This window comes from Prenolepis imparis, unplaced genomic scaffold (assembly GCF_030444845.1).
Source record: "Prenolepis imparis isolate NDT839.2.m4 unplaced genomic scaffold, iyPreImpa1.0 SCAF_14, whole genome shotgun sequence".
Lineage (NCBI taxonomy): Eukaryota > Metazoa > Arthropoda > Insecta > Hymenoptera > Formicidae > Prenolepis > Prenolepis imparis.
The window spans coordinates 2,439,682-2,466,746 of NW_028141172.1; the positions used below are offsets into that span (position 1 = coordinate 2,439,682).

The following is a 27,065-nucleotide window of genomic DNA, read 5'->3' on the forward strand; positions in this document are numbered from 1 at the left end:
TAAAAATATTTAAAAAATTAGGGATTTTCTTTTTATAAAGTAACATAAAAATAAAGTTGACACACATTCTATATCTTCAGAGATTACTTTTTTCGCTTTAATCGATCTAGAGCTCTTTTCGTAATGTATCAACAATTCTAATATTTTTTGCGAGAAGAAGAGTCAAGACACTATCACTTGCATCAAAATTCTATAAATGGAGTGCTAACTTTACGAGGGTGGTAGATCAGCTGCGATAAACGCGCTTTCTGTTTGTGACTGTCGCGAAACTTTTCGGATTTCGGCTGAGCAGCGAAAAATTTCTCCGGATCCTCCCGGAGGAGAATGCTCAAAATTTATGCCCCCCTTTCCCCTTCCTCTGCCTCTCGTGCCAAACGCCGGCAATTAATTTCGAGCTCTCGCTTTTCAGGAACGCATTTCGGATGCACCTCTCTCTAATGGCACCACAAATCACCACTGTATATAATGATCCCGATGCTAAAAGAAGCGCGATTATCGCCACTCGTGTCCCTTCTCTCTCAACTCTCTCCTCCCTCGTTTTCAGTTCAACATGATGACCGGAGACGAATCATCCCCCCATCAGTGTTATCGATTTTTAATTGAAATATTATCTATACACTGACAAGAAAATTTTCTCTTAGAATTTATCCTGAAAATCATGGTAATCGTGGAACAATATGGTATGGAAAGAATTTTATGAGAACTTCTCTGATTAATATTTATTACAATAAAAATAATAATCACAATAAAATGTAAAACATGTTTGATTAATTTTACTAAACTGCAAAGTAAAATTAATTAAACATCTTTTATATTTTATTGTAATAGATATTATTATTTTTATTATGATAAATATTAATTAAAGAAATTCTCAAAATTCTTTCCATATCATATTGTCCCACGATTACCATGATTTTCAGAGTAAATTCTAAAAGAAAATCTCTCTGTGTACAGAGTCCATAAAAGAACCGATTTAAATTATAATACCAATTTTCTTTAGGAAAAATTTTAAAAACAAAAACTTGTTTTTAAATATTCAAATTAGAAATATTAGAAATATCTCGGTAAATAAATTTTAAATGAAAGTATTGTAAAAATAATATCTCTAATATACATATCTATTAAATTTATATAAAAATTTAATTATTTATAATAATTAGAGTATGTGTTTTACTTTATTTCTATTTTCTTATATTAAAGAAATCCTCAGGATACATCACCAGAATTAGAAAGATTATATCATGTAATTATTAATTATTATTATGCATGTATTGTAACAATGTTAAATTTGTCGGTTAATCTTTGTTCTACTAAATTAAATTAATTTTTTTAATGCATCGATATTTTTAGAATAACAAAGACAGTTAATTGCGTTTCGTTTCGCGTATAAATTAATATATAAATTTATCTTTAATAACATATTTATATATGCTACATTAAGCAGACCGAGAAGTCGGCTGATTAATTACAATTAATAAAATAAATATTGAGAAGCGCAAACAAATATTATGAGACTGGTGGGAATTATACGGTAATTAGTTCCACAATGAGGTTTTGGAGAAAGTATTATTCGCTCATTATAAACCTCAACAGTTTACTCTGCTGTTTATCCTATACGTTATTTCTGTTTTTGTTGCGAATTACACCTGATAATATTTTCTTCCGTTAATTAGATTCTCTCTAAATTTGCGTCCAGTTTAATCTAGATGGATAAAAAAAATGTAATAAAAAAAGACAGAGAATGTCTAAAAATTTTGTTTTTTTTTAGTAAAATTTAAGCAAAATTGCTATACATAAGCATTTTTTTTTTTTTTTTTTTTTTTAGAAAAGGGAAATTTTCTCTCTAAAATCGAAGATTTCCTCCGCGAAAGATGTCGATTCCCTCCCCGTCGCGCTTATCCATCAGCGAGGGGGACAGGTGAAGAGGAAGGAGGCGGAAACGGATGCGATGGCGTGTGCATCGTCGGTGGTTTTCATTTTGCGAACTGAATATGATTTGCCGTACGAACGAGCATGTAGGTTAGCGCTTTCCCGAGGCTTTATAAACCGGTGCATGGAGGTGAAAGATGGGACTGCAGGTTGCGGGGCCATCGTTCCTGACCCTCCTTCGAGAACACGCTCTTTCTCACCCCCCCCCCCTCTTGCCATCCTCCCGAGGGAAATGCTTAAAACTTAAGTTGCTGTTTATTTCGTAATACAGTGCTCTGCCGTTTTTACACCTTTCGGTGCAAAAACGTGACCGCTTTAATTATTATTTCCGATACTTTAGAGTTTCATAAAACAGGGTGTGTCGTTAAAAAAAATATACATATAATCGTGAAAGAATCTGTCGTCAAGATTAAATTTATATTCTAATTTTTGTGCTGGCATTTCTTTGAATTTAAGAAATTTTCTTTCCTAAATATTCGAAATATATAATTATTTCTTTGATTATGTATTTTTTTAAGAGATGTCAGTTATAAAAATTTATTATTACTCTTTCATGCGGATAAATTGTCGCAGAGATTTTTTATAAATATTCGAAACATATAATTATTTCTTTGCAAAATATTGATGATTATGTATTTTTTAAACAAATGTCAGTTATATTATAAAAATTTATTATTACTCTTTCATGCGGATAAATTGTCGCAGAGATTTTTTATAAATATTCGAAACATATAATTATTTCTTTGTGTGTGTGCAAAATATTGATGATTATGTATTTTTTTAAGGGATGTCAGTTATAAAAATTTATTATTACTCTTTCATGCGGATAAATTGTCGCAGAAAATAATGATTGCGTTAAAATATTACTCCGTAATACGAGAGACATGGCTTATCGGTTTGCGAAAATAGTCACGTGTCATGTATTTATAATATAAAGATATTTGTGTGAGCATCTTTTAAAAATTATATTCAAATAACATGTCTACGCAATAAATTTTACGTTATTGAAATTAAATAATCCTTTTAATTATAAAAGAAAATTATATTATCTTATTACGAAATTACTGTATTATATCGTTTTCGATATTAATAATTCAATTTTTAGATCCTTGTGTTTCTATAATTACAGACAAGAGAGCCGGTCTATTATTATACTTATCGAGTTAATTTAATTGACGAGCTCTCGCCTAGACTAATCACATTATTCTTATTCTGTCAATCTTGAAGATTAATTTATTATGCAAACCGAAAATTCGACGAAAGAATTATATTTCGCGTAATATAAATCGAGCTGATTTAAAATGCAATTAATAAAAGAACAGATATTCCATGACCAACTCATTTCTATTATTTTAATCTTACACGAAACGGTGTAGAGTTTCTTTTTTTTATACGCAACGAGATATATATTTTCATAAAAAATACCATAAGAAGTAAAACGATACTTTATCGACACAGGAAGGAAGAAAAGCCCTTTCTAAAATAATTCAATTTACGTCGGATTCTTTCTACGTAAAAACCTATTCGATCAATTCTCGCATATTTTGATAATACAAAATGGCGTGACGAAATACTCACGTCTCGCGAAACGGAGAAACCTGGCCCTTCACGCGTAATCCTTCGAAGCGAGGAATATCGGCGAAACACTTTCCGTAGCACTGACAATCTCGATTTCACACAGACTCATACAAAACATCTAAAACTACTTATCGGTCCATTGCCGAAATCACTCGATCTCCATCGTCCTTCCCGGCGTACCGGACGCCTATAATCGGAGTCTCTAATTCTCGGCCATGTCCTTGAAAAACCGAAACGTTACATCTGACGATTCTCTCGGACGCTATTCATCAGATTCATCCACCTTCCATGAAGAATCACCATCGGTTGCCGCCCCGCGAATCCCATGGAATCCTTCAGCGATCATCCCTTCAACTTCCACGAGTCCTTTGGGTGTCTCGCTGCATCCTCTCGTGAAAGGATTCCTCTTCCCAAAGGTGGAGAAAGTTCGTCTCGCACTTCTAGAATCGCGGAGAGGGATCTACTATTTTCGTCATTGCGAATTCTTCTCGACGGATATTTCTTAAGAGGATGATTCGTGATGTTTCTCGACAGATAAACGAGTCTTCGAGGAACAAGCATGCGGTTTTCTGTAGAAGATATTTTTCAAGCAAACAAAATTCACATTTTTGGCGGCAAAAAAGAATGATTTTTTTTTGTACCGGGATGTCTTTTTTTTCTTTTTGAGGAAAGAAGAATTTTGTTTAAGCGAGCAAAAACCCTCGATATTCTTGGGATGCTGAATTTTCTAGGCCACGCAGATGGAGTTTTCCAAAGCGATTCGAGCGAGCACTATTTTTCTGCGATTCAATAAAATAAATTTCTCATCTTTTGGTGGAAAAGCCGCGATTTTTTTCTCAGCGCGAAATTAATTCTGACGCCTTCGTTGAAGATGATATTAGCTCGTCATGCTTTTCAACAGACGGAGACCACAGATCTACATCTCGCTCTTCCGCAAAATATCTTCATCCAAATTCGATCAGCGCGCGATTCTTCCTTGCCGAAGATTCCTGCAGATTTTCTCAACGTGCGAACCGTCATCTTACTTTCCTTGGTAATTCGATATCGGATGTAAACAATGTTTACTTCTTTGCAATTACCCTCCTCAATAAGGATCAATCGCACAAATATTTCCTCGAGTATCACGCATTTCCTCGCTAATCCATCTAAGGATCCAAGTTTCTCTTCTCTCTCGATGTACAAATCTTGCCTTTTCTATTCCTCAACGATTCCATTTACGATTCACCAAACCAACCGAGATCGATTACTGTTCGTCAACCCTCAACGTACTCAGTCTTGAATGTCCACGAATGTAACATGTCTCCGCAATTTTAACGTAGAGATCTACCTCTCAGCCCGCATGACTCTTCCCTCGATAAGTATCGAAGCACAATTTACTCTTCATCAACTAATGGATCCGCGCATCTCCTCTTCCGACATGACGACGATATCCCTCGGAGAAAACTAACTGCACCGATCCACCAAACGAACCCGCGCACTGCTCTTTTACTGCCTAAAAACCTGGACACATTTCACCTCCCTCAATAATACTGATCCACGCGCCGTTTCTCTCACTCGCACAGAATTCCACCCCAAAACGCACAATCTCTTCTGGTATGGATCAAATCCACGCCTCTCCACTCTCTCTATCGCGATTCTCTCCTTGTCAAAATATTAATCACTCGAACACACAACTTTTCCTCTCTTTCTCTCTCTCTCACACACACTATCTCTCTCTCTCTCTCTCGAGATCCAAATCCACGCCTTTCCTGCCCGCACCAAGTTCCTTCACTAAGTAGCCATTAATCGCGCGCAAAGACTTTCCCGATCCAAAGGCAGAGCACGCTTTTCAGCCTCGAACACACGAATCTACGGGCCTCCGGGCAACGAGCAGGAAAGGAATTCCAGCGGAAGCGACGCGGTAACCCAGTTTCCAGCGGGAGAGCCGCTCCTCCCGGCATGCAGCGCATAAAAATGGCTCCAGTCCCAAGGCGTCGGGGACGTCGCGACGTTCCCAAAACGTTCCCAAGGTTTTCCCGACGAAGCGCCGATCCGCTTCAGCTGATCCCTATATACAAACGACACGGATTCTCCCCCGGAAATCACTCTACTCGATCACCGGAAAGCTCACCGTAGCGATAGCGAAATGGAGAGGAAGGGGAAGGAAGAGAGAGAGAAAGAGAGATAGATAGAGAGATACAAAGATAGAGATAGATAGAGAAAGAGGAGAGAGAGAGAGAAAGAGAAAGAAGAGAGATTACTCCGAAAGTCGGATGTCGTCTCCGGATGACGTCCCGACGCTTCCGCGAGAGAATAACCTCCGCGCAGCCAAAATGGTGGACGGCACTCCCGAGGGCAGATTGACGTTTCGCTCCGCCTGATTCGGCGCCGCTCGATGCCCGAACGTCAGATCCTCCGGCGATCCTCTCCGCGAGCCGCACGAGTCTCTCCCGGCAAGATAACACGGTGTGTCCGTGCCGCGACAGGGCAGATCACCCCTGTTTGGGGTGTCCTCGGTCCACCCTAGATACGGCTTTTCCGAAATGGACTTTCCGCACCGCTTCCGCCCCGCACGATTCCACTCGGACGCGCGCGCGCGTTCACCCGCACACGCTTGCACTTCCACGGCGACGCTCGGTGTCGAGATGCGCTCCAGCTGGCCGTCGTCGAGTCGCCCTCAGCGTCGTGGATGGACCCGTGGGGCAGGATAGCGTCGGCAGGATCCTCGCCAAAAGCATTCCAGGGAGGGTGGTGGACCGCACACGCCGCGCCATCTGACGACCTCGCGGGCAAATCCAACCCCTTGTCATGGCCGCCGGACCAACCCCCCCCGAGTCAATAATAGGGCCAGCGGACGCGGATTCCGCGGTCGCAGCGCCTACGCGACGTCATGGATATCATCCTCTTCGGAGGAGGACGCAAACATGTACACGTTGCAATTCGGGCTCTCTAGGATTCTCTCTTCCCCGACACCTCTTCTCGAGAAAAGCTCCTACCCTCGCCTCTCTCTCTCTCTCTCTCTGTCTCTGTCTGTCTCCGTGCGCGCCCCCGTTTCTCTCCCCTTTTCCCCCCTTTTTTTTCCCTCGCACGCGATCACAACGCCGGAGCCAGCCTCTCCGAGGTGTTCGGGCGACTGCGCGATTCGCACTGAATGCACCCCCGCATGGGAACCGAGAGGGTGCGAGCGGTGGCCAGGAATGTGACTAGAAATCTCGTCGTCCAGGAGAAACACTCCGACGACGCGCGCGTCTTTTACTTTTATTTTCTTTCTTTTTTTCGCGGTTTTAAATTTAAAGCCCCTCAGCCACATTAAAGGGAATTCCGATTTACCGTGCGTAAAAGAGGGCCGAGAAAACTAATTAAGGAATTTTGCCTCTCTCTATTTTACTTTTAACAGATTAAAAATATATGCGGTTGTTTATTGAAAGTTTTTTTCAATTTTATCAATTGTATATATATAAAAGACATCATATGATAAAATTAAGCATTCAACATTTTCACATAACGATTAATAAAAGTTGCTCATCATGATGTAAGTTATACAGAAATAAACTAGTATATATTGTTTAGTATAAATGTACACATAATAATATAATATATAAAATATGTTCTCTCTCTTTGAGATGAAAAAATTTGCAGCTTTGATATATTTAATCCCAGCATGCATAGCATGGATCTTTTAGAATGAATATTTTTTTACTCATGTAAAAGCTTTAGTGTAAATCTGTACTTTCGTATACTTGTGTGTGTCATGCGCATACTTTTAAAATTAATATCTAATACACTTTTTTAAAAACAAGTTACATATATACAATGTATATGAAATTAAAACTATCAAAGTTTCGAAAGAAAAGAAGAGATCTCTCTTTTAATAAAATACAATAAAAAATATATATGTAAAGAATATATATTTATATTATATAATTATACACAGAGAGAATTTTCTCTTAGAATTTACCCTGAAAATCACGGTAATCGTGGTATGGAAAGAATTTTAAAAATATGTTTGATTAATTTTACCATACTTTTAGTAAATTTTACTATACTTTCAGTAAAATTAATCAAACATATTTTATATTTTATATTTCATTGTGATAGATATTATTTTTTATTGTGATAAATATTAATCAAAGAAATTCTCATAAAATTCTTTGTCCCACAATTACCATGATTTTCAGGGTAAATTCTAAGCGAAAATTCTCTGTGTATATGTATATATGTAAAAAATATATTAATTTTTGCAAGATTACAAGAAATGTTTGAAGTTTAAATTAAGATTTAAATTTGAACAAAATGCTTAATAGGTTCCAATCTTGGTAATTTTAAGCGACGAGGCCTTGGATGATTCATAATCGTATATTAATTTAAGCAAAATTTTGTGAATTATTTAACGGAAAATGAAAATTATAATTTTGCACTTGCGGCCACAAAATAAAGTAACAATTTCGCCTTGCGATACCGTCCCTGTCGAGGACGCACGAATGTTGCCGGAAATGCGCGACGTCCGCAGTGAAACGATGCTCTCGCGGAGGCATCGCGCCGTTTTGAGGCACTTTTCGAGACGACGAGGGTGAAGGGGGAGAAAAAGAACGCGCGACCAGGGGGAAGGGGGGATGAAAACGAGGGTTGGTGAACGGGAGCGCGCGAGTGGGTTGTTTTGTCGCCGAAATTGGATATGAATAATCGGAGAGTGCGCTCGCGCGAATGGGTGCTTTTGGGGAAGTTACGGTGCTTTTCGGCGGTGGAGCGAAAGAATGCAGCGATTAGAGAGGAGAAATACGAAGTATGAAATTCTAAAAAAAGGAAACAAACGAGAAGAATACGCTCGAAAGAGTCACATGCTATTTTGGTCTCATGTTTATTGCATATTGCAAATTCGCAGGCGTTTCTCCCTTTATTATTCAAAATTGTTAAAAAAAATTCCTTCATTGCTACACTGTCAATTTTTGCGTGAAACGCAAAGCAAATAAGAGGCGATAATAAAGGTGATTAAAGTCGATTTTTCCTTCCCGAGGAAAGCAATTATTTTATTTATCGCGACTTTGCAATTTTTAGCATCATTTATGTACTTTTATAATTAAGCCTCAAATTAAAATTCTATTAAGGGTGAATTGCACCTGGGATTAGTTTAGGTCACCGAAAGCCCTCTTTTTTCTTTCTCGGTTACTTATAATTGAAATATTATTATAGCTTGACATTTTCGCTGAAAGAGAAATCGACTTTAAAATTGATGAAACAATCTGTCATTGAAAGAATATCCAGTTTTTTTAAGATAGTCGATAAAATGTTATTAACATATATATCGAACGAAAATTCTTATTAAATTATAAAAAGTTCATATTCCATAAGATAAAAAATATCACGACATTATAAATCTATATTAAACACAAATATAGTATATATTAAAAGATAGAGATTTTTAACGAGATTTTTTTCTCAACAAGAATGTCCCAGAAAAGGTGAAATGTGATTATATTCGCGTCGAGGCAATAAATTTATTAAGGTGGCTGGAATTTTGGTATTTTTACTAGCAAAGATGCTCAGACATGTTTTCGCGATAAGAATGCACAATATTCCCGTCAATTACCGCTACGATTTCTAATCAATATTTACACACACGCTGCCTGGTATTTTCCCAAAACCGAAAAGCCACTCTAATACCAGTATTGACTTTAACTCATGAAAGATCCACAGACTCTTTTTCAAGAAATTAAACGTTAAAGCACGTTAAATATTCTATTTATATCTATGTCAATATTACTATATAAATAAAAAAAAAATAAAAGATATACATATGTATATCCAAGTATAAATAGTAGGTATATATTTTAATATTGACAATTATATATAAATTCTGATTTTTTATTTAAAAAAAAAAAAAGTATTATTAATGTTTATTTTATTTTAATTGTCTTTGAGAAAATAATTAAAAATTTTTATTCTCTTAAAAATTTCAAATATTTAAATATTTGAATATTTTCAGAATTCTAGTGTTATATAGAATTTTAAATTCTTGAACTTTCCAACTCTAAAACTCTAAAAGAATCCTTTAAGATTAAAAATTTTGGCTTACAAATTTAAAAATTTTCCAATCATTTTTAGACACGTGACTATTTGAGTGTGTGATAAAGTTTTCAACTCTCTATTTTCATTGCTTTAATCATCAGATCTGTTTACTTTTTTAATTTAAGTTTTTTTAAAGAAAATTTAAAATTTTTTTAAACGCGCAAAACTTTTCTTTTGGCAACTTACATCATTCTGTCTTAGAGTGTGAAATCATCACGTGTTCGAATTTATACGGTAGATCGACCGTGACATATCTTTTTATAAAGCGCTACGCCGGTGTAAATACACCGGTAGTTATATGAGTGTATCATCAAATCACGCGACGCGTAATGTCGCCATAAATAAATCGCATCCTTATCGTAATGTAAATGCATTTACCTCGACTTTTCTCCGTAGCGAAACTGTCGATCTCGAACCCGCAGGGGTCAGTCGACTGTATAACGAGACGCGTGAAATGTGATTTACGTACCTTGTACGTATTTGAAGGAAAGATGTTTTGTGCCAAGAATCCTGAAGTAGTCGACGGCAGAAAGATCATTTGGCCGCAATGGTTGGCTGCTCTCACGAGTAAGTCTCCTTCATCTAATTAAAATAAAATTTCATTTAAAATACTGACATGTGTAACATATATCTATTTAATTAAAACCTATTTAATGAAAAAATATTTTTATATTTCGCATTAAATTAATCATGAAAATTAAATGTAATAAATATGTACGCTGAGGAAAGAGCGACAGTTTCGCTAGAAAACAACTGTTAAAAATAATGTTTAAACTATACTAAATAGTTTTGCATATAAAAGCGTTGAAACTTTTTCTCCATCGTTTTTTCATTGCCGACTATAAAATAAATATGACCCGTTGAAAAATTACGTAAATTATATCGTATGTATGCTATAATTAATTTATAAATATATTATTTTCAAATTAATATTTAATTTATTATTTTCAAATATATTCAATTAAAAAACATGCACTTCATATTCTAAGAAAAATATTATATAAAAGAGTGCCTTTTGTAAAAAAAAGACCTACCTCTCTCTTCCTCTTTTTTTTCATTGCTGCACTTAAAACGACGTCTCGTTTTCGATCTCGTTGCCAAACAGTCAGTCTAGAAGCCATCGTTAGCGGTCTGGCAACTGGTTGGGCTTCACCGTATTTAGCACAACTAACATCAGCGGAGGCGGATATTCCTTTGAAACTGACCGATACCGAGGCATCTTGGGTGGCATCCCTTTTGAACCTCGGACGTCTGTTTGGGGCGCTTCTCGGTGCTTTTTGTCAAGGTAAGAATCCTTCGCCATCGCTCCTCTTGCTGGAAACAAGATTCATCGATCATAACTTTAGAGAACCTTATCGAAGTAAATTAATAATTCGTCGCTTAAGTTCTATTGTAAAAAAACCCGCATAGATCTCATTGTCAACTGGCTTTCTATTAGCATAATTTATATGTCATGTTAAATTATAATATAATAATTAACAAATAATTAATAATTGCTATACATTTTTATATATTATATGTATATTAATACTTTAACACGCATATATAATGTTTTTATTATTAAGTACATGTTTTTATACCATGTGTATTATTCTACTTTTCTTATTTCAACAGGTAAATTGTTAAATTACACAATTGCAGGATAAAAAAAATCTAGTCCTTTCTGTGCAATAAATTTTTCTTCGATCTGTCATTTAAACCGTTTTGAATCTTCTTCCGATTGAAAATGAGCAACAAAGAACAAGGCAGCCACGACTCAGTAGCAATAGTCGAAAATCGGAAGCGAGTCTTCGTGTCTCAGCAATAGAACTGTGAAATATCGTACAATGAAACACACTAAAAATCCTTAGAGACATCCTCGAGATCGCCCATATTCCTAGTAGATTTGAATATATACATCTTTATATCCTTTTATATGTTGAATTAAAATTCTTGCGTCCTCGAAAAATCTCCTCAAAATTGTAATCCTAATATTTTCGAAGTCTTGCGATTAAAACTATTATTTTTCGTCCTAAGTTTTTACCCCGGAATCCTTTCATCTTTCAATTTAACTGGAAAAATATTCCTGTGTATCTTTGTCTTCGCTCTTGATCTTCCCTCCTTTCTTCAGCATATATCCTTCGTTGAGAAAATGAGTTATCAGCGCAAATGGAAGTAAAGAATGGCGTCTCTCGTCTTCGAAGAGATCAGGCCGCAGTTCTGAGTTGTGGTGATCTTGTTCTCAGGATGATATGTCTCTAACGCGTCTCCACGACACAATCCCTCAGAGTATGTCGGACGAAAAAGGGCGCTCTTGATATCGGGTTTGCCGATAATCTCCAGCTGGGTCTTCAACATCTGCGCTACATCGGTCACGTGGCTCTACCTTTCCAGATTCTGTTCCGGAATCGGATCGGGCATAATGTGGCCCGCGATGGCCTTGTACCTCGGCGAGGTCGCTAACCCTGCTATACGAGGCTCTCTGGTAACTTAATTATTTAATTAAAGTCCCTCTTTCTGCGCGCAAAGTCTTTTTCTTTTTTCTTAAAAATATCCTTAATAAATAATTATACGAGATCTTTTTTCATGAAAAAATCTACACGAATTTTTAAATTATTAGTTACAGATTATTTTCTTTGACATTTCTACACATAAATAATATCTACTAAAATTTAACTGGATTGTGGATGTAGCATTTATAATATTTATATCATTAAGAATATTTAAGCATGCACTGACTGAAACGAGATCAATCGAGCTTCGGTTCATGCGATATCTTCAATAATTAAACTTCGTTATCTTCTCTCAAGACTATTAAAGATTAAAGTAGATTACAAACAGAGCCACAGATTGTGATTTAAAACATAATTTATATCAACAAATCCTTTTATAGATTTAAATGATTAATATTAAAGCGATTATTAAAACAATTCGCGACAATTAAAGATATAATATTAAATAAATCATTAATCAGAGAATAATAAAGATTTCTTATAAAAAATTCGTACCTCCATTATCAATTCTTTCACTATATTCACTTATTATCACTTAATTATTATATTTCGCTAATTATTAATAACGAATAAATTGAATTTATTAAATCAATAATAATAATAATATATGTATAGTAATATAATACGAATAATAATCCAAATATTATACATAACGGTATGCGATTATATACAAGATAATATCAAATATTTTAAAATTAATCACAGTATTATCATTAAATGTATAATAACAGAAATATTGATTCTTATCTAATTTTCTTTTTAATTCTCCCTTCTCTCTCTTTCTTTCTCATCGCTATTTTAATTGAATAATCTCGTGAATAAAATCCACATGTTTGCCAAGTTTTATAACATGACGAAAGTAATAAATCATAACATGTGATTGCTTTATTCAGATATCTATGAATGTAAACGCAGCATCCGTGGGTGCTTTCCTGGCCACCGCGATGGGCCCTTATCTGTCTATGGAGATGTTCGCCTACGTGAGCCTCGTGCCGAATATCCTCTTTGTGGCCCTCTTCAGTTTGATACCCGAGTCGCCCTATCATTACGCTCTTCACGGCGATATCGATGAGGCCGAGGCATCTCTCAAGTGGTTTCGACGAGAAGCTGACGTCAAGGCCGAACTGCAGCAGCTTCAGGACTTTGTCGACGGCGCTAATACTAGTATTCTGACGAAGCTTAAGGACTTCCTACTACCAGGTAGATGTCGAAGACAAAGTGTATTAATTAACTGTCTGTGATATAGTATATTTCTCTTTTTAAATCGTTTCTCCTTAAATTAAAAAAAAATATTTGACATGAACATGATTTTTAATTGGAAGACAGAAATTAAAAAATCTAAAGATTTAGAATTCATGACATTTATAAATTAAAGTTGCCCAAAAGCTTTTAAATTTTTTGTAAAAGATCAAGGTTCTAAAAATTTAATACTTTATAAGCTTCGAAAATTCAATATTTAAAAAAAATCTAATCAAATATCGAAAATTTTGTTGAAAGAATTAAAAAATTTTAAAAATTGAGCTTGACTCGAAGATTATATTATACAAGTCGAGATCTTTTTCTATTTGTTCTAAGTACAAATATTTTTCTTTTTTTATATTACATCACAAAATTCGTAAGACTCAAAATTAATTAATCTTTCCAGGGAATTTGAAAAATCTCCTGATTCTGTTCGGATTAAACGTCTTCGTTTACACGAGCGCGTTCAACACGATGAGTTCTTATGCGGAGATCATCGTCACCAATTCCGGGGTAAGCGTCACGCCGTCGATCGTGGTGATGGCGATGAGTTTCTCCACGATTGTCGCCGGTTTCACCGCAGTTTTGGTGGTGGATACCTTCGGCCGGAAGAATCTGCTGATCGTTTCCAGCATCGGCGTTTTCGTTTCGTTCGCCGCTCTTGGTCTGCACTTTCATCTTCTTTCTCTGAATTTCGATTCTGAAAAGTTGACATGGTTGCCGATCACATCCTTGTTAACGTTCAATATCTTCGTGTCCTACGGCTTCATCCCGGTACCCGGGACTCTTCTGAGCGAGATGTTTCCGGCGAATATCAAGACTTTGGCGTCTCTTTGCATCGCCTCGGGAAATTCCACGTTATCCTTCCTGTTCGCCAGGACCTTTCAGCCTTTCATCGCTACGGTTGGAGAAAAAGTCGTCTTCTGGAGCTACGGGCTTGTCGTCCTTACAGCGGTGCCCTATGTATGGTATTTGATCCCGGAGACGAAGGGCAAGAGCTTGCTGGAGATCCAGCGATCCGTTAAGCAATAAAAAGTGTCGGAAATTACCGAGATCGACTTTGATGAAAAGTTTAATTGAATCTCATTGAAAAGAATCTAAGAGATAATCAATTTCAATATTCATCAAAGGATCTGTGTATAGTTAGAAAAAAGTACCAATTATTTTCCAAGTATTTTCATATAAATGTTTCAATATAATATAACATAGAAAATATATTTTATATAGAAAAATTATAATATATTAAAATTATATTATATATTAATAGTATGAAATACAATGTGCGACATTAAACAATATTAATCTTCCTAGACACAGAAATCTTTAATTTATTATATATTTAATTTAATACATTTTTAATTTATTATATATTTATAATGTTATTTGGATTTTATTTTTATCAATAATGTTACTCAATAAAGATATGTTAATAAATCGATAATGATGACTCTGAGACATCGAAATCCTTCATTCGACTGTCTTTGGAAACAAATGTTAATTAAATATTGCAACGATAAGCTCATAATTAATTTACTGCAATTACGCACATTTTAATTTGATCAAAAATATGAGATTATTATTAACATTCACCAAGAATCTTCAATTTCCCTCAAATGTTAGATTATGTCGACATGGTATGTATCTTTATTCATTATTATTATGCTCATTAATTATGGAAAATTACATTGTAACCACAAAAATGTGAATGTTTTATAGTACAAAAAGACCACGACAAAATGGTGGCAAAAGAAAGCGCGAGCGTATTAATTACGCGTGTATATACATTTATACTCTAGCTCTGTAATCATATAATCGACCAACATTTGATTAATCGTCATTATTTTCATCTTACATCATGCATGCTAACGTCAAGTGCCAAGACACGCCATATATCGCTCGCTAATTGTTTCGTTACGAGTAAATGCGATCTCGCGTTATCGCAAGTTGAGATCTCGCGCGACCTTGACATTGATTGATCCCGTTTAATCGACTCACCTTCGTCGTCGCACCCGGGGGACACCTTCTCCGCGGCGGCGACCTCGTCAACGTCGGGTAATCGCACGCGGTGAATAAAAGCCGTGGGACAAACGCGCGAGGAACACCCAACTCGCCGAATTCAAACGCGCACACGAATTCGCGAAGTAATCTGAGACGCCGTGGAAATATTACTGGAAAGGGGGGGGGGAGAGGACACGAATAGAGGGAACGAATCTGATTGGTCCGCGCCGAGGCGCGAGTTTGCAACAAAGAGGCCTAGTTTCTCTCTTCGCTTACCGGTTTCTCTTTGCTTCCTCCTTCTGCTTTTTTGCCCTCCTCTTCTCGTCCTCCGCTTTAATGTCACAATTCGCACAAACTGGCAAAGTCGCGTAAAGAATATGCGTGGAAAAAGTGGGCAAACAATGTATGTACGAAGAGCACGAAGAGCCGTTAGACAAGTTCGTTCTCGCTCGTTCATGACTATGCGTTATATAGATGGCTAAGCGAGTACGCTTGGACGGATGACTACCATGATGTATAGAAAAATGCAAGATGGTAAACTCAAGCGGTAAATTGGGATCGACCAATCACAGTCGAGCGATTTGATCCACTCTTGTAAATTTATTCTCTATGGTTGTCAACGCCGGCTGTCAGCTGACGCGGGATGCTTTGTTATTGTTATGATTTATACATGCATGTATAAATGTATGTAAATATTATATTATACAAATTCGTTTCATCTAAATATAAATTTATAAAATTTATGAAATTATATTTAAAAAATGTGTGTAAAAGAAAAATGTGTATTATTAGAGTTTGCAATATTCAATTTTTACATTTCATTGTCGAGCAAACTTGAAACAAATGCAGATGTTGACGCTAAAGATATTCTTGTTATTTATCTTTGTAATTTCTTTTAATTTTTTTTTTTTTTTTAATAATTAGTGTCTTTTTGATTCTTACTTGTGACAACGAAATTACGATTGTAAACTTTGTTCCAATTCTTTTGATATTAATGCACTTTTTTTCTTATAGAAATACTTCATTTTCGGACAATTGAAAGCTGTGAGACAAGTAAATTTGTGACACAAGATAAATTGATGAAACGAACGAGAGCAGCTGCAAAAATTCAGCAGCAAGATACAATCGAAAAGAATAAGAATGATGAAGAAACTACATCAAAGATTCAAACAACATCAATGGTTTATATATTTTATAATTTTTATAAGTGTTAAAAAAATTTTTATGTTTATATCTTAATGTCTCTTTTGTTTTTCTGAAAATGATAAGTTAAGCTTTTCTGATTAATAGATTCTATTATTTAAAAAAAATAATTTTTTATTAATTTCATTTATATAGCAATCTTTTTTTCAACATTTGCAATTTCTTCCAAGTTGCAAATATTGTTCTATTGAAAATGACATATAATTCTGCATAATTATTATTGCTTTTCTATTAGGTGGTATTTAATGAAAAACAAAAACTGAACTTCAAGTCTTTACAAAATCAAAATAGCAAGCATGCATGTGACACAAGCAATTCTCATATTACTGCATCCTCTAAGAAATCCAAGAATAATCAGAAGGGACCAAATACGGAAATTCGCATCGAGGGTTAGTTACAAGCTTGATTAATTGATTAATTACAAGATTCTAGATAGAGACATGCTTGTTAATAAATTACTTTATACAGAAGGAGAAAAGTTGAAACCAAACACGAGTCCTAGCAAAGGAAAACTAAGAGCTGTTGTGGACTTACAGATGATGAAGAAAGAATTGAGTCAATTAGAAGATCCTCCTGTGACACCCTGGGAAAAGGAGCTATCTTCTAACCGACTGCAATACGAATTCTTTGATATTCCATGTGAGGAGCTAGCACAACAACTCCTAGGTTTGTGGATTAAGCTTCTCTTGTGTAAAATGTGTAATGTTAAAAATTTTTAATTTGTTACAGCGAATATATTTATAAAACATTATAATTTTACATTATATTTATTTACTTTATATTATATTTATATTTTATATTATTATTTTATATTATATTTAATATTATAATTATATATTATAAATTTTTTTTCAATTATATTCTGCATTATGTGAGCAATATTTGTTTAATAAATTTTTATTTTTCCTACAGGGAAAATACTTGTAAGATATCTGGAGAACGGGACTATCCTCAAAGGCAGAATTGTAGAGACCGAGGGATATTTAGGCGCGATCGACAAAGCATCGCATACTTATCAAAATAAAGTTACACCTCGTAACCTGCCGATGTACATGCCGCCAGGAACTATTTATGTTTATATGACATATGGCATGTACCATTGCTTCAATATCTCTAGTCAAGGTGGGAATTCTTTAATACTTTCACGAGATTAATTATACTTAATATATTGATTAATTATATTCATATATATACATACAAGTATAATTAATATAATTAATATTAATTATATTAATTATATTAATTATATAATTAATATTATTAGTATAATTAATAAATATATATATAATATAATATATATAACACATAAATGTTTAAGTAACATTATATTGTTTATTTAGTATATTAATAATTAATCTCCGAAAGAACATATTGCAAATATCATTTTCAAACTAAATTTAAAATGGACAACCGCTAATGTTGCTAATTGATCCTCACAACAATTATAAATTCGACAATTATAATCTATTTTCTACATTTGATATATCAAATGTAGCAAATTGAGAATTTTGTTTTATTGCACGGATCGAATTAAAAAAAGATTATTTAAAGATTCATCTATATTCATTGATGTGTTATTAATGTTGTATTAGTATAATATTAAATAACATTTAGAGGGAAACGCGCATGTATTGATCAAAGCGGTGGAACCGCTGGTGGGCCTCGAGTATATGGAATTGCTAAGAAACATGGAATGCAAGGCTAACGGAAGAGAAAAACAAATCGCGAAACATGTGACGCGCCTAAAGCAATACGAACTTTGTAATAATCCGTTCAAGATTTGCGACGCGTTTGCGATCGACCAGGACGCTTTCGATCGAAAACTCGCTTATGCGTGTAATAGTTTGTGGCTCGAGTGTCAACCCTTCGTAAGGTCTCCTACCATAGTAGCTGTACCGTCCAAAGATTCTACGTCAGATAATGTTAACTGTACGAAAACTACGCGATATTATGTCCTGGGAAGCACCAGCGTTGGCGAAAAAAATTCCGAATACGAGAAGCATGCTTATGTCGCGATAAATTAATTAAAAAAAAGTTTTATAGATATTAAATATAAGAATTTCTCATGTCTACAAGTATCTATATCCGAATGGTGAATTTCGGATCTTTATTTCAAAAATATATATTTTTGCTCAAAAGTTTTTTGGGTTTTTAATTATTAAAAGTATTAAAGACTTTTTAATTATTAAAATTATTAAAAAATTAAAAAAAACGATTTTTTAATGAAAAGTTATTAATAATTATAATTGAAATGCTGTGCATATGCTTTGAAACTGTAGCTCTATTGTGAACTAAATGTATAATAACATGCTCTGTAATATATTATAAATGAAAATCATAATAATGTTTAATCTTTAAAGACTTTTCCTTTAAAGGAAAGGCTCTTTTTGCTCAATCTTAAATTTCTAAAAAAATTAATCAGACATTTTTGTCACAAAACTTTGATGCCTCTTTAATCTACGTGAAAAAGAGCATTTTTTAGAATGTCAAGTTTACGATATCATAGAAATTTATAAAAATTATCCATATCTACAATTTCCAAAAGATTTCATCTCACCTGTTGGTAAGATCTTAGGTGACGGATGCGCGGTGCTGGTCCGAGCCATCGAGCCTTTGGAGGGTATCACATACATGACTGATCAGCGCACTTCGAAGACGAGGAAAACCAATCTAAAGTCACACGAACTGTGCAATGGTCCTTCGAAGCTCTGCATTGCATATCAGATGAATAAGGAGCACAGCAGGTATTCTCTTTGTACGTGGAAAGGTCTGTGGATCGAGGATGATGGCGCAGCGGGAGATGATTTCAAGATCGTCAAATCTGCCAGGATTGGAATCGACAGCTGTGGTTCGGAATGGGCCAACAAACCTTTACGTTACTATGTCTGCGGCAATAAGTCTGTCAGCAAGAGAAACAAAAAGGCAGAAATGGAGATTTCTTAATATTTCGAGATTAATTTTGAATTATTTTGAACAAAAAAAAACAAAGAAGTCCAGTCTGCGTTTCTTCACATTTCCAAATAAAGAAAAGTGATATTGATACATTAATTTTAATAGCATATATTCTCTTACTCTGAATTTAAATTGTTATAAAATAGAAAAACGAATATTTGTAAATGAGATAATTAACTATAATTAATATTAAACTATAATTATTAACTTAAATATATGAGATAATTAAGAATAATTTAAAGCACTGAAAATTACAAAACAAACTTTTTCGCCCAAAAAACTCTGCACTTCTTTGTATTATTTTTTTTTTTTTTTCTTATTTTAAGTGATCAAATATTGTGTACTAGTGTTAAAAAATTTATTAACATTTAGCTATAAAAGTAATTGATAATTAATTAAAGTCGATATATTGATTTATATTATATTATAATATTAACTTATATGAAAATATCTCCAATAATAATACTGATGAACATTGATATTAATATTAATACATAATGATACAATTATTTAAACTGCAAAGTAACAATTGATGTGTGAAAGTTCAAAGAGTTTGGAGATAATATTGCCATAAAAAAATATTAATGTATTATGAATATTGATCTCAATGTTGAAGGTTTGTATACAAACCGTTTAAATTTATTTCTGATTATGTGAATAAAATGAATTATTCGATTGTGGCAATGAAGAGAATCGATTGGAACAATCAAATTTATTACAATGATTGAGTCTGTTGCAACAGTTAAGCGTATTATTATAAAATGATGAAACTGAAATAATTTATAGGATTTCAATTATGTAGTCAATTTTCTCTATAATAAGATCATTGAAATCGAATATTTCCTCTATTCTAAGATTCCTTCAATATGCATTTTCATTCTAATGTAGCATGGAATTTATGTGTTGAATAAAAATATTGCACTATCTATTTTGTTCTAATCTCGTCGCGAATGCGAATAGTGAAAGAGTAATATAAAAAGAAAGATTTCTAATTTAGAGGAAAACAACTAACTTGGAATAAAGAAAAATCTAAAATAGATAAAAAAATCTACTATAATTTTAATATACATATAAATTATAATAATCGCTATTCTTGCGAATAAAAGCTTGAAGTTGGAGCTCAATATATAGCTTTTTCATGATTTTTCTTCAATTCACACATCTGCAGAAGTTAACTATGTACATAATTATGAAAGTATAATTTGTAAAATTTATACCAGAACTCGAAGCGTCAACTTTGAGATCATGGTGGCTAATTTATGGCCAAAGTCGTGATTATCACACAGGTCATAATTTCTTCTTTAAAAATTCTCCAATTTTACACGGAAGCTTTATTATGACCACTCCTTCATCACGCGTTCGTAATCCTCTTCCTCGATGAATGGCTTGTCTATTGATCTGCGAAAAATAATAAATGATACAAAATAAAATAACAATCATCGCATTAAGATTCATTAAGATCCAAAATTATTCTCAGATACGAATAATTACGAATAATCTTTAAATTTTAATACTTTTTTTTACAACTGAAATTGTTTAATGGTATTTATAAAAAACATACTCTATCATAAGCTCTCCACAGTAGAGGCACTCCGAGGCGACCAGCTCGTCAATATCGGCCTTGATTTGGTCTCTCGTAGATAAAGACACGGATGTCATCGAGGTGGTGTCTTCGGGACGATTCGAGATGGCAGTTAGCTGTCGTTGAAGATCCGCCAGTTTCGTCCTTTGATCCATAGACAGCATCGGCGTTAATGCCGCCACCAAACAATCACTATGAAATTTATGACCACAGGGAAACACATAGAAAGGTCTCAACAGCAATTGCACATCACATGTGTTGCACGTGTCCCTTGCATGCACGAAGGTGCATCTGGAAGAAGGTAGATTAATAATTAGATTAAAAACATAGAAACAATGTGCGATACATAAGATATTTTATATGTTATAATATTATTAATATAACAATTACTTCCATGTACTATACATACATTGAACATTTTAAATAATCCTGACATATGTTATTCCTTTAACTACATCTCATGTGATATAAGATGTTGATAAATTGAATTTGCAAATAAGGGAATAATTTTAATGATTTTAAATAAATTTGAATGATTTTAAAAAGTTATTTGTCAGGTCAGGTTACCTGGTTCTAAAGGCTTGAATGTCCTTCCTGATTAGCTCTGCTGCCTTTGTAGCTTCTTGCATTTCCTCCTTAAGATCTTGAATATGCTGGTTATATTCCTATTACATATCAAAAGAAAAAAATTAATAGAAAGAAGGTTCTCTAATCTTTTTTTCTATAATCTTCACTTTTCTCACAGTATATACATAAATCTTTTTCAACCAAGTATTATATAAAATTATCATTAAATATATAGAAAGTCAAAGCATGCTAAAATTAAAAATATAGAATGTTCTTGAAATGTGTTTTATAATCAAAATGTAACAATATATTTACAAAGTTTTAACTCGTACCTGTAGAGAATTGCAAATAGCTTCCTTGAAATGATCAATTGTGACGAAATCAGAAAAGAATGGCAAAATATCTTCTATCCTAACTAAATCGCAGTGCTGCAAAAATTCCATTGCTTGTTGTATGTCATCTTTTTCTCGCACCACATGCTCCGCTGCAACACAGCACAATAATCTCTATTTAACAATATAATTTATAACAAATATATACATATATATATATATATATATATATATATATATATATAAAATCTTTCCCTCTAATATAATAAATTCGTTGTAGATTTCCGAGACTTTCTTAACAGGATTCGATTAAATAACAAATAAATTTTCTATTACCTATTTTTAACCACAGTTTCTTTCTTAGCTCGTCATCATGATCAGAAGGCATAGCGGCGATCTGTTTAGCGAGATCCACGCTGATTGTAAGTGCGAGATCCACCGCGGCAGTCCACAAACCGAGCAAAGCCGACAACTGCACGCAGGCTTCTGTCAAGCCTACTTCCTGGCACAATCGTAACGCGTAATGCACATCATAATGCACTATGCTGATATCTTGACCTGAAATTAACAGTAATAGATCGTCTCAAAGACTTGTTTTAAATAATACATTTATAATAAAAACTTCTGAAGTATATCAATTTATTTATAATTGAAGCAGATTAATTATCCATAAAACGCGCGAGATATTTACCTTGAGAGCTTATATATCGCATGACTTCGTCCTGCTTGTAACGCGCGTACAATGATAGAAGGAAATTGTGGATTGCTTGCTCCTGCGAGCTCTGCTTGTACACGCAAAACTCCAAATATTTAATAATTTCTTTTGCCTATAGAAAAAAGGATGAATTATCAGCAAATCAAATTATATTATTGCAAACTAGATCCTTTCTTATGTTTTTTCCAAATTTCTGTTCATTGTTTCAATCAATTGTTATTCTTAATTTAATATTATCATAATGTCTCAATAATTATAAGCTGAAAGAGTAACAATTTGTTTCTTACATGCTTCTCATCACTGTTGCACGAGACCAAAGCTGGCAGAAGCTTCGCAGGCTTCAGCGATGACCCCTGCGAGATCAAAACGGCCACCGTGGGCCGCGGCAATTCTTGCAGCAATATCCCCGCAAATCGATAGAAGAGATCTTTATTATTTTGACTTTTGAGCACCCCAAGTGCCTCCAGATAATTATTCTTGTACAGATGCTGGCGAATCACCTCCTCGTAGTTGCAGTGCATTATTGTAAGACGTATCAGATTGTCCTTGTCGCCGTGATTGGCCATCAAGTCGTATATCGTGCTACGGTTTCTCTTTATACATTCCTAAGCACCCAAAGCTCTGGTTAGTGTTAAAGTTAATTAAACTTATAATAAATCAAATTAATTTAAAAAGTGCTAAAGATGTAAAAAATACAAAATTTAACAAATATATGTATTTTACGTTATATTTTACGATCCGTTCTTGTTTTTTTATTTACCTCGACTTTGGGAATAGCGAGAAAGCTGTCAAATTGCTTCTGTAATTCTATGTACTGTGAATCGTGGAGATAGGATGTATTGCTACTGCGCAAGGCTCCCATTTGGTTCATGAACAGCTCCGTCACCCAAATTACAATCATTGTTATCTGTGTTTTGTCTTGCGTCTTCAAACCATCGAGTTTCTTGAAATAAATGTTTATTTATTTAATATTTATTTATCATAAGAAACAGAACTGCTGGGTAATTCTTATATTTATCAATATAATTTTTATACTTAACAATTACCTTGCGCAGAAACATTTTCAATGCTTCAATTTGCCATTCCTGCAGAAACTTCAATGAGATCTCCTCGAACGAAGAGTGAGTATCAGCATATATTAAAGCACTCTTCTCATATCTATAATATATTCAAATATTGATACGAAATTTGGATTACATGAATACTTGATAATACTAGATGATATTTTGAAGAATACTTTGCACACAAATAAATTCAAATCTGCTGACTTACTCTTTGTTTTTGAAAAGCATTTCTGCCTGCTTGATGAGCACTTGATCGATGTGTGCTGGATTGTCTTTACAATATTGTTTAGCTAGTTCAAATTCACCCTTGTCGACGTACACCTGGACGAGACACGTTCGTATTATCATTTCAAAATTGTTATTTTTTATTTTCTCTTTACCTGCCAAACATTCCTATCTTCTTTTGTTACTCTGTACTTAAAGACGGCTCGCTCACTATAAGCCCAAATCGATCTCGTCGCGGGATCCTTGGTGATGCCGATTAATTTGCCAACCGCCTAAACATCATTAAATGACATGTATATAGCATATATTTAATTATCTCGCGAGAAGATTTAGCTATAACGCGCTAATATATAATATTAAATTATTCTATTACAATAATAATTGTAGTTATTTTAATTATATTTATAATTTTTTTCATTCTCTAATTCTTAATGAGCTGTAATCGTAATATAAATTGTAAATATAATAGTTATAAATTGAAAAATTCACATACGTCATTGTAAATGTCTTCGAATATCAATTCCTGATTCAAGAGCGATATGCCCTTTACATGATCTGGGTACAGCAATAACGCGTGGAATTCCGTCAATACAAAGGATAATGGTACCGAACTGGCTTGTGAAACGTTACCCATAAGACTCGTTTCCGGGCACGTCAACATCTGCTGATTGAGCAGTATGTTCGTATCCGATTTCGGGTCCACCTAAAATCATCATACAATCTTGATCTTCTTTTTATATTTTATGTACTTATTTTTGTACTTCCTCCTATTTCCTAACTGATAGTTATTATAAGAGATGAAAAGAGTTATAAAAATTCTATTATATTAAATACAAAAAAGAATTCAAGAGAGTAAAAAAAAGATTGAGAAACATATATTTAGATTTATAATTTTTTAGTTTTTAGAAATTTAAAATGCTATAGAGCATAATTATACCTGAGCATATAGAATACCAGTTTCTGTCAACCATCCAAATGATTTTGGTAGAACACCCAAAGATGGATAGTAAAATTGCATTTTCGAATATGGTAGAGAATTTATTACTTCACTGAAACTCTCTGCAACAAATACGTATTCATTTATTAAAATGTCTAGTCCTAACATGTAACAATGTTTTTTTTAATTTCTTTGAAAATTACACCATCTTTTTCTTTTATTTTACAAAATTCTTAAAGTTTGATTTAAAATATTAGAATTATATTCATATAGGCTTTTATATATTTTTCTTACCTTGCGCATTAAGATATTTAAAGAACACTTGCTGCAAGAGAGGTTTCTCTTCGGGATTGCCAATAGTACCAATGTATTGATAAATGCGCATAAGTGTGGTCACAATGATCACATATCTGTCCAAGTTGGGTATTTTGTGGAATTCTATTCCAGTGATTGGAGGCTTACTATTTTTTCCCAGGTCAAATACCTAAAAAAATCATATCAAAGATATTTCACATACTATTTCAAATAAATTTAAATGATATTTAAACACACGCAAATAATTTATATTCAAATATATTTTTACTTATTTGTACATAAAAATGTAGAAGAGAAGGATACATGTATAACTCACCAATCCTCCTACCTCTTTTGCACCATAAAGAGGCAGGTAATTTGGAAGCTTTGTTAACAATGAATATAATGATAATGATGATAGATTAAGGGCAGGTATAGGGAATAATGTATGATTTGTGTATAACATATTAATACCTGACGCCAATATTGCTCCAAACTTGTATTGAAAATCTTGTCAGTCTCCAATCCAATCTCAGTTTCAAAGATCAGACCCTTGGAAGTGCCCAGTAAAATCGGACCAGAGGTTGTTTCTGAGGTGTTGGAAAAGTTCCAGCCCACCGCAGTGATTTCGTGACCCTTGAACTTGCCAGCCTGCTTGAGTTTTGTCGTCTTCCTATGCAAATAGAATATCTCTGGAGGTGGACTATCTCCGTGTCTTGGCACTAGAGTTATCAGTAAATGATAGCCCAATGGATCCAGAAACAAGCCGGACATTTTCAGGCTCAATGCATATTTGGATATGTCGATTTCTGTAAGCAAAAATATAAAGCTCTCCATTTAATGACTAAATACAAGGAAATGTCAAGTAATATCTTTACAAATTAAAATATCTATATTTATAATAAAATTTTTCATTAAAAGATTATATATCATAATTATTAATTAATAAAAAAAAAGCAAACAGTTGCCTCACCTTCAGTTTTGTCAGGCTGTTTCATATCGATGCGCAACAAAATGTTATTAGCCATAGCAATCACAATTGTGTTGCTACTAACAGCCAAGTGAAGAATTTTGTCAGATGGCAAAAAGTTAACTTTCTGTTTAGTGAATATTGGCCCATCATCTTGCAGCTTCATTTGAATAAAACCTGCTGTGCTCTGTAAAATAATATTACAATTGTATATTAATATTTGTAACTGAATATCAATGTTGTTAATTAATGTTTAATGATATAAACTTACAATGTCTGGACGAATTGGTGGTGCAACCACTTGCTTAGAACGCTGAGAAGCTTGCTCGTACTGATCAAACATTGATGTCATCTTGACTACTAAATAAACCTATGTAAATCCAAATGCACACATATACAATATATATTTATATTATATTATGTAATATATATTTATATTATATTATGTAATATATATTATATTAAGAAATATAATATTGTTTAAAATATCAAAATCCAGAAATTTACAAACTCCTAAAAATTGCCCAGAATTTAAAACATAAAATAGAGTTTGATAACAACGTGTAAACAAAATATGTTAATAATATCAAATAATTATATATTTTTTTGTTATAAATTTTATAACTTATATCTTATCTCTCTGATATAAAATATAACAATGCATATATATTTCACATACCTTAAACCTATTTCAAATGTAAACAACACAGGTAGATATAAATTTATAATTTTTTTGTTTTTTAGGAAAGTTTAATTGATTATTTTGCACCATCGTTAAAGAGTACCATCTCTCTCTTCAAAAAATATTAATATTTATACAAATGAGGGGGCGTCGAAATGCCATTTCTGCGCAATACGTAGAATATCAGCTGCAATCAGCTGATCGCTAAATGTACATACGCATAACCTGACAGTCGACCGACAAACTGATTGGCTACCGGCT

General features: G+C 33.6%; 4 protein-coding genes across 13 annotated transcripts in view; 2 read left to right on the forward strand and 2 right to left on the reverse strand.

The window, feature by feature from the left end:
- Rho-5 (rhomboid-5) overlaps positions 1-10,727 on the reverse strand; it is an 85,292-nt gene extending 74,565 nt beyond the window's left edge. For 3 of the 6 annotated variants that reach the window (XR_014426770.1, XM_083053634.1, XM_083053630.1), the window contains exon 1: positions 3,508-6,606. The gene's annotated coding sequence lies outside the window, so the exon portion shown is untranslated. Of the gene's footprint in view, positions 1-3,507; positions 6,608-10,021; positions 10,135-10,586 lie in introns of those variants that run through there. The other 3 variants (XM_083053632.1, XM_083053631.1, XM_083053633.1) reach the window with 3 other exon arrangements.
- LOC145944937 (facilitated trehalose transporter Tret1) lies at positions 9,937-14,592 on the forward strand. Its single transcript, XM_083053643.1, has 5 exons — positions 9,937-10,119; positions 10,658-10,837; positions 11,820-12,016; positions 12,938-13,244; positions 13,690-14,592. The coding sequence occupies exons 1-5, from the start codon at positions 10,044-10,046 to the stop codon at positions 14,313-14,315; spliced, it is 1,386 nt and encodes a 461-aa protein (XP_082909769.1). The 5' UTR covers positions 9,937-10,043; the 3' UTR covers positions 14,316-14,592.
- Positions 14,593-15,882: 1,290 nt separating this feature from the next.
- On the forward strand, positions 15,883-19,842 carry LOC145944940 (putative 3-methyladenine DNA glycosylase). 4 transcript variants are annotated; one of them, XM_083053648.1, is made up of 6 exons: positions 15,883-15,965; positions 16,296-16,462; positions 16,720-16,873; positions 16,953-17,150; positions 17,397-17,606; positions 19,060-19,842. In XM_083053648.1, exons 2-6 carry the CDS (start codon positions 16,361-16,363, stop codon positions 19,425-19,427), a joined length of 1,032 nt encoding a protein of 343 aa, XP_082909774.1. In that variant the 5' UTR covers positions 15,883-15,965; positions 16,296-16,360; the 3' UTR covers positions 19,428-19,842. The 4 variants fall into 4 exon arrangements, with proteins under 4 accessions (XP_082909774.1, XP_082909772.1, XP_082909773.1 ...); XM_083053646.1 differs by lacking the exon at positions 19,060-19,842 and adding an exon at positions 18,099-18,606; XM_083053647.1 differs by lacking the exon at positions 19,060-19,842 and adding an exon at positions 18,099-18,609 and having other exon boundaries at positions 15,965-16,044.
- A 421-nt stretch (positions 19,843-20,263) lies between these two features.
- Positions 20,264-27,046, reverse strand: Dor (vacuolar protein sorting-associated protein 18 dor). 2 transcript variants are annotated; one of them, XM_083053635.1, is made up of 19 exons: positions 26,802-27,046; positions 26,394-26,492; positions 26,126-26,309; positions 25,627-25,961; positions 25,490-25,537; positions 25,153-25,342; positions 24,859-24,980; positions 24,415-24,624; positions 24,077-24,193; positions 23,905-24,017; positions 23,679-23,790; positions 23,393-23,575; positions 22,920-23,237; positions 22,609-22,744; positions 22,254-22,475; positions 21,918-22,069; positions 21,586-21,683; positions 20,998-21,309; positions 20,264-20,834 (listed from the first exon to the last, which is right to left on the reverse strand). In XM_083053635.1, the coding sequence occupies exons 2-19, from the start codon at positions 26,472-26,474 to the stop codon at positions 20,771-20,773; spliced, it is 2,997 nt and encodes a 998-aa protein (XP_082909761.1). In that variant the 5' UTR covers positions 26,475-26,492; positions 26,802-27,046; the 3' UTR covers positions 20,264-20,770. The 2 variants fall into 2 exon arrangements, with proteins under 2 accessions (XP_082909761.1, XP_082909763.1); XM_083053637.1 differs by lacking the exon at positions 25,490-25,537 and having other exon boundaries at positions 26,802-27,038.
- Positions 27,047-27,065: the final 19 nt, after the last annotated feature.

Excerpts from the sequence above, each read along its gene's own strand:
- LOC145944937 (XM_083053643.1), top strand. The coding sequence starts at position 10,044 with ATGTTTTGTGCCAAGAATCCTGAAGTAGTCGACGGCAGAAAGATCATT. Across the intron at positions 10,120-10,657 it reads ATGGTTGGCTGCTCTCACGA|TCAGTCTAGAAGCCATCGTT; the intron begins GTAAGTCTCCTT and ends GTTGCCAAACAG. Across the intron at positions 12,017-12,937 it reads CTGCTATACGAGGCTCTCTG|ATATCTATGAATGTAAACGC; the intron begins GTAACTTAATTA and ends TGCTTTATTCAG.
- LOC145944940 (XM_083053646.1), top strand. The coding sequence starts at position 16,361 with ATGAAACGAACGAGAGCAGCTGCAAAAATTCAGCAGCAAGATACAATC. Across the intron at positions 16,874-16,952 it reads TACGGAAATTCGCATCGAGG|AAGGAGAAAAGTTGAAACCA; the intron begins GTTAGTTACAAG and ends TACTTTATACAG. Across the intron at positions 17,151-17,396 it reads GCTAGCACAACAACTCCTAG|GGAAAATACTTGTAAGATAT; the intron begins GTTTGTGGATTA and ends TTTTTCCTACAG.
- Dor (XM_083053635.1), bottom strand. The coding sequence starts at position 26,474 with ATGACATCAATGTTTGATCAGTACGAGCAAGCTTCTCAGCGTTCTAAG. Across the intron at positions 24,981-25,152 it reads TAAATATCTTAATGCGCAAG|AGAGTTTCAGTGAAGTAATA; the intron begins GTAAGAAAAATA and ends TATTTGTTGCAG. Across the intron at positions 24,018-24,076 it reads AAGATAGGAATGTTTGGCAG|GTGTACGTCGACAAGGGTGA; the intron begins GTAAAGAGAAAA and ends TGTCTCGTCCAG.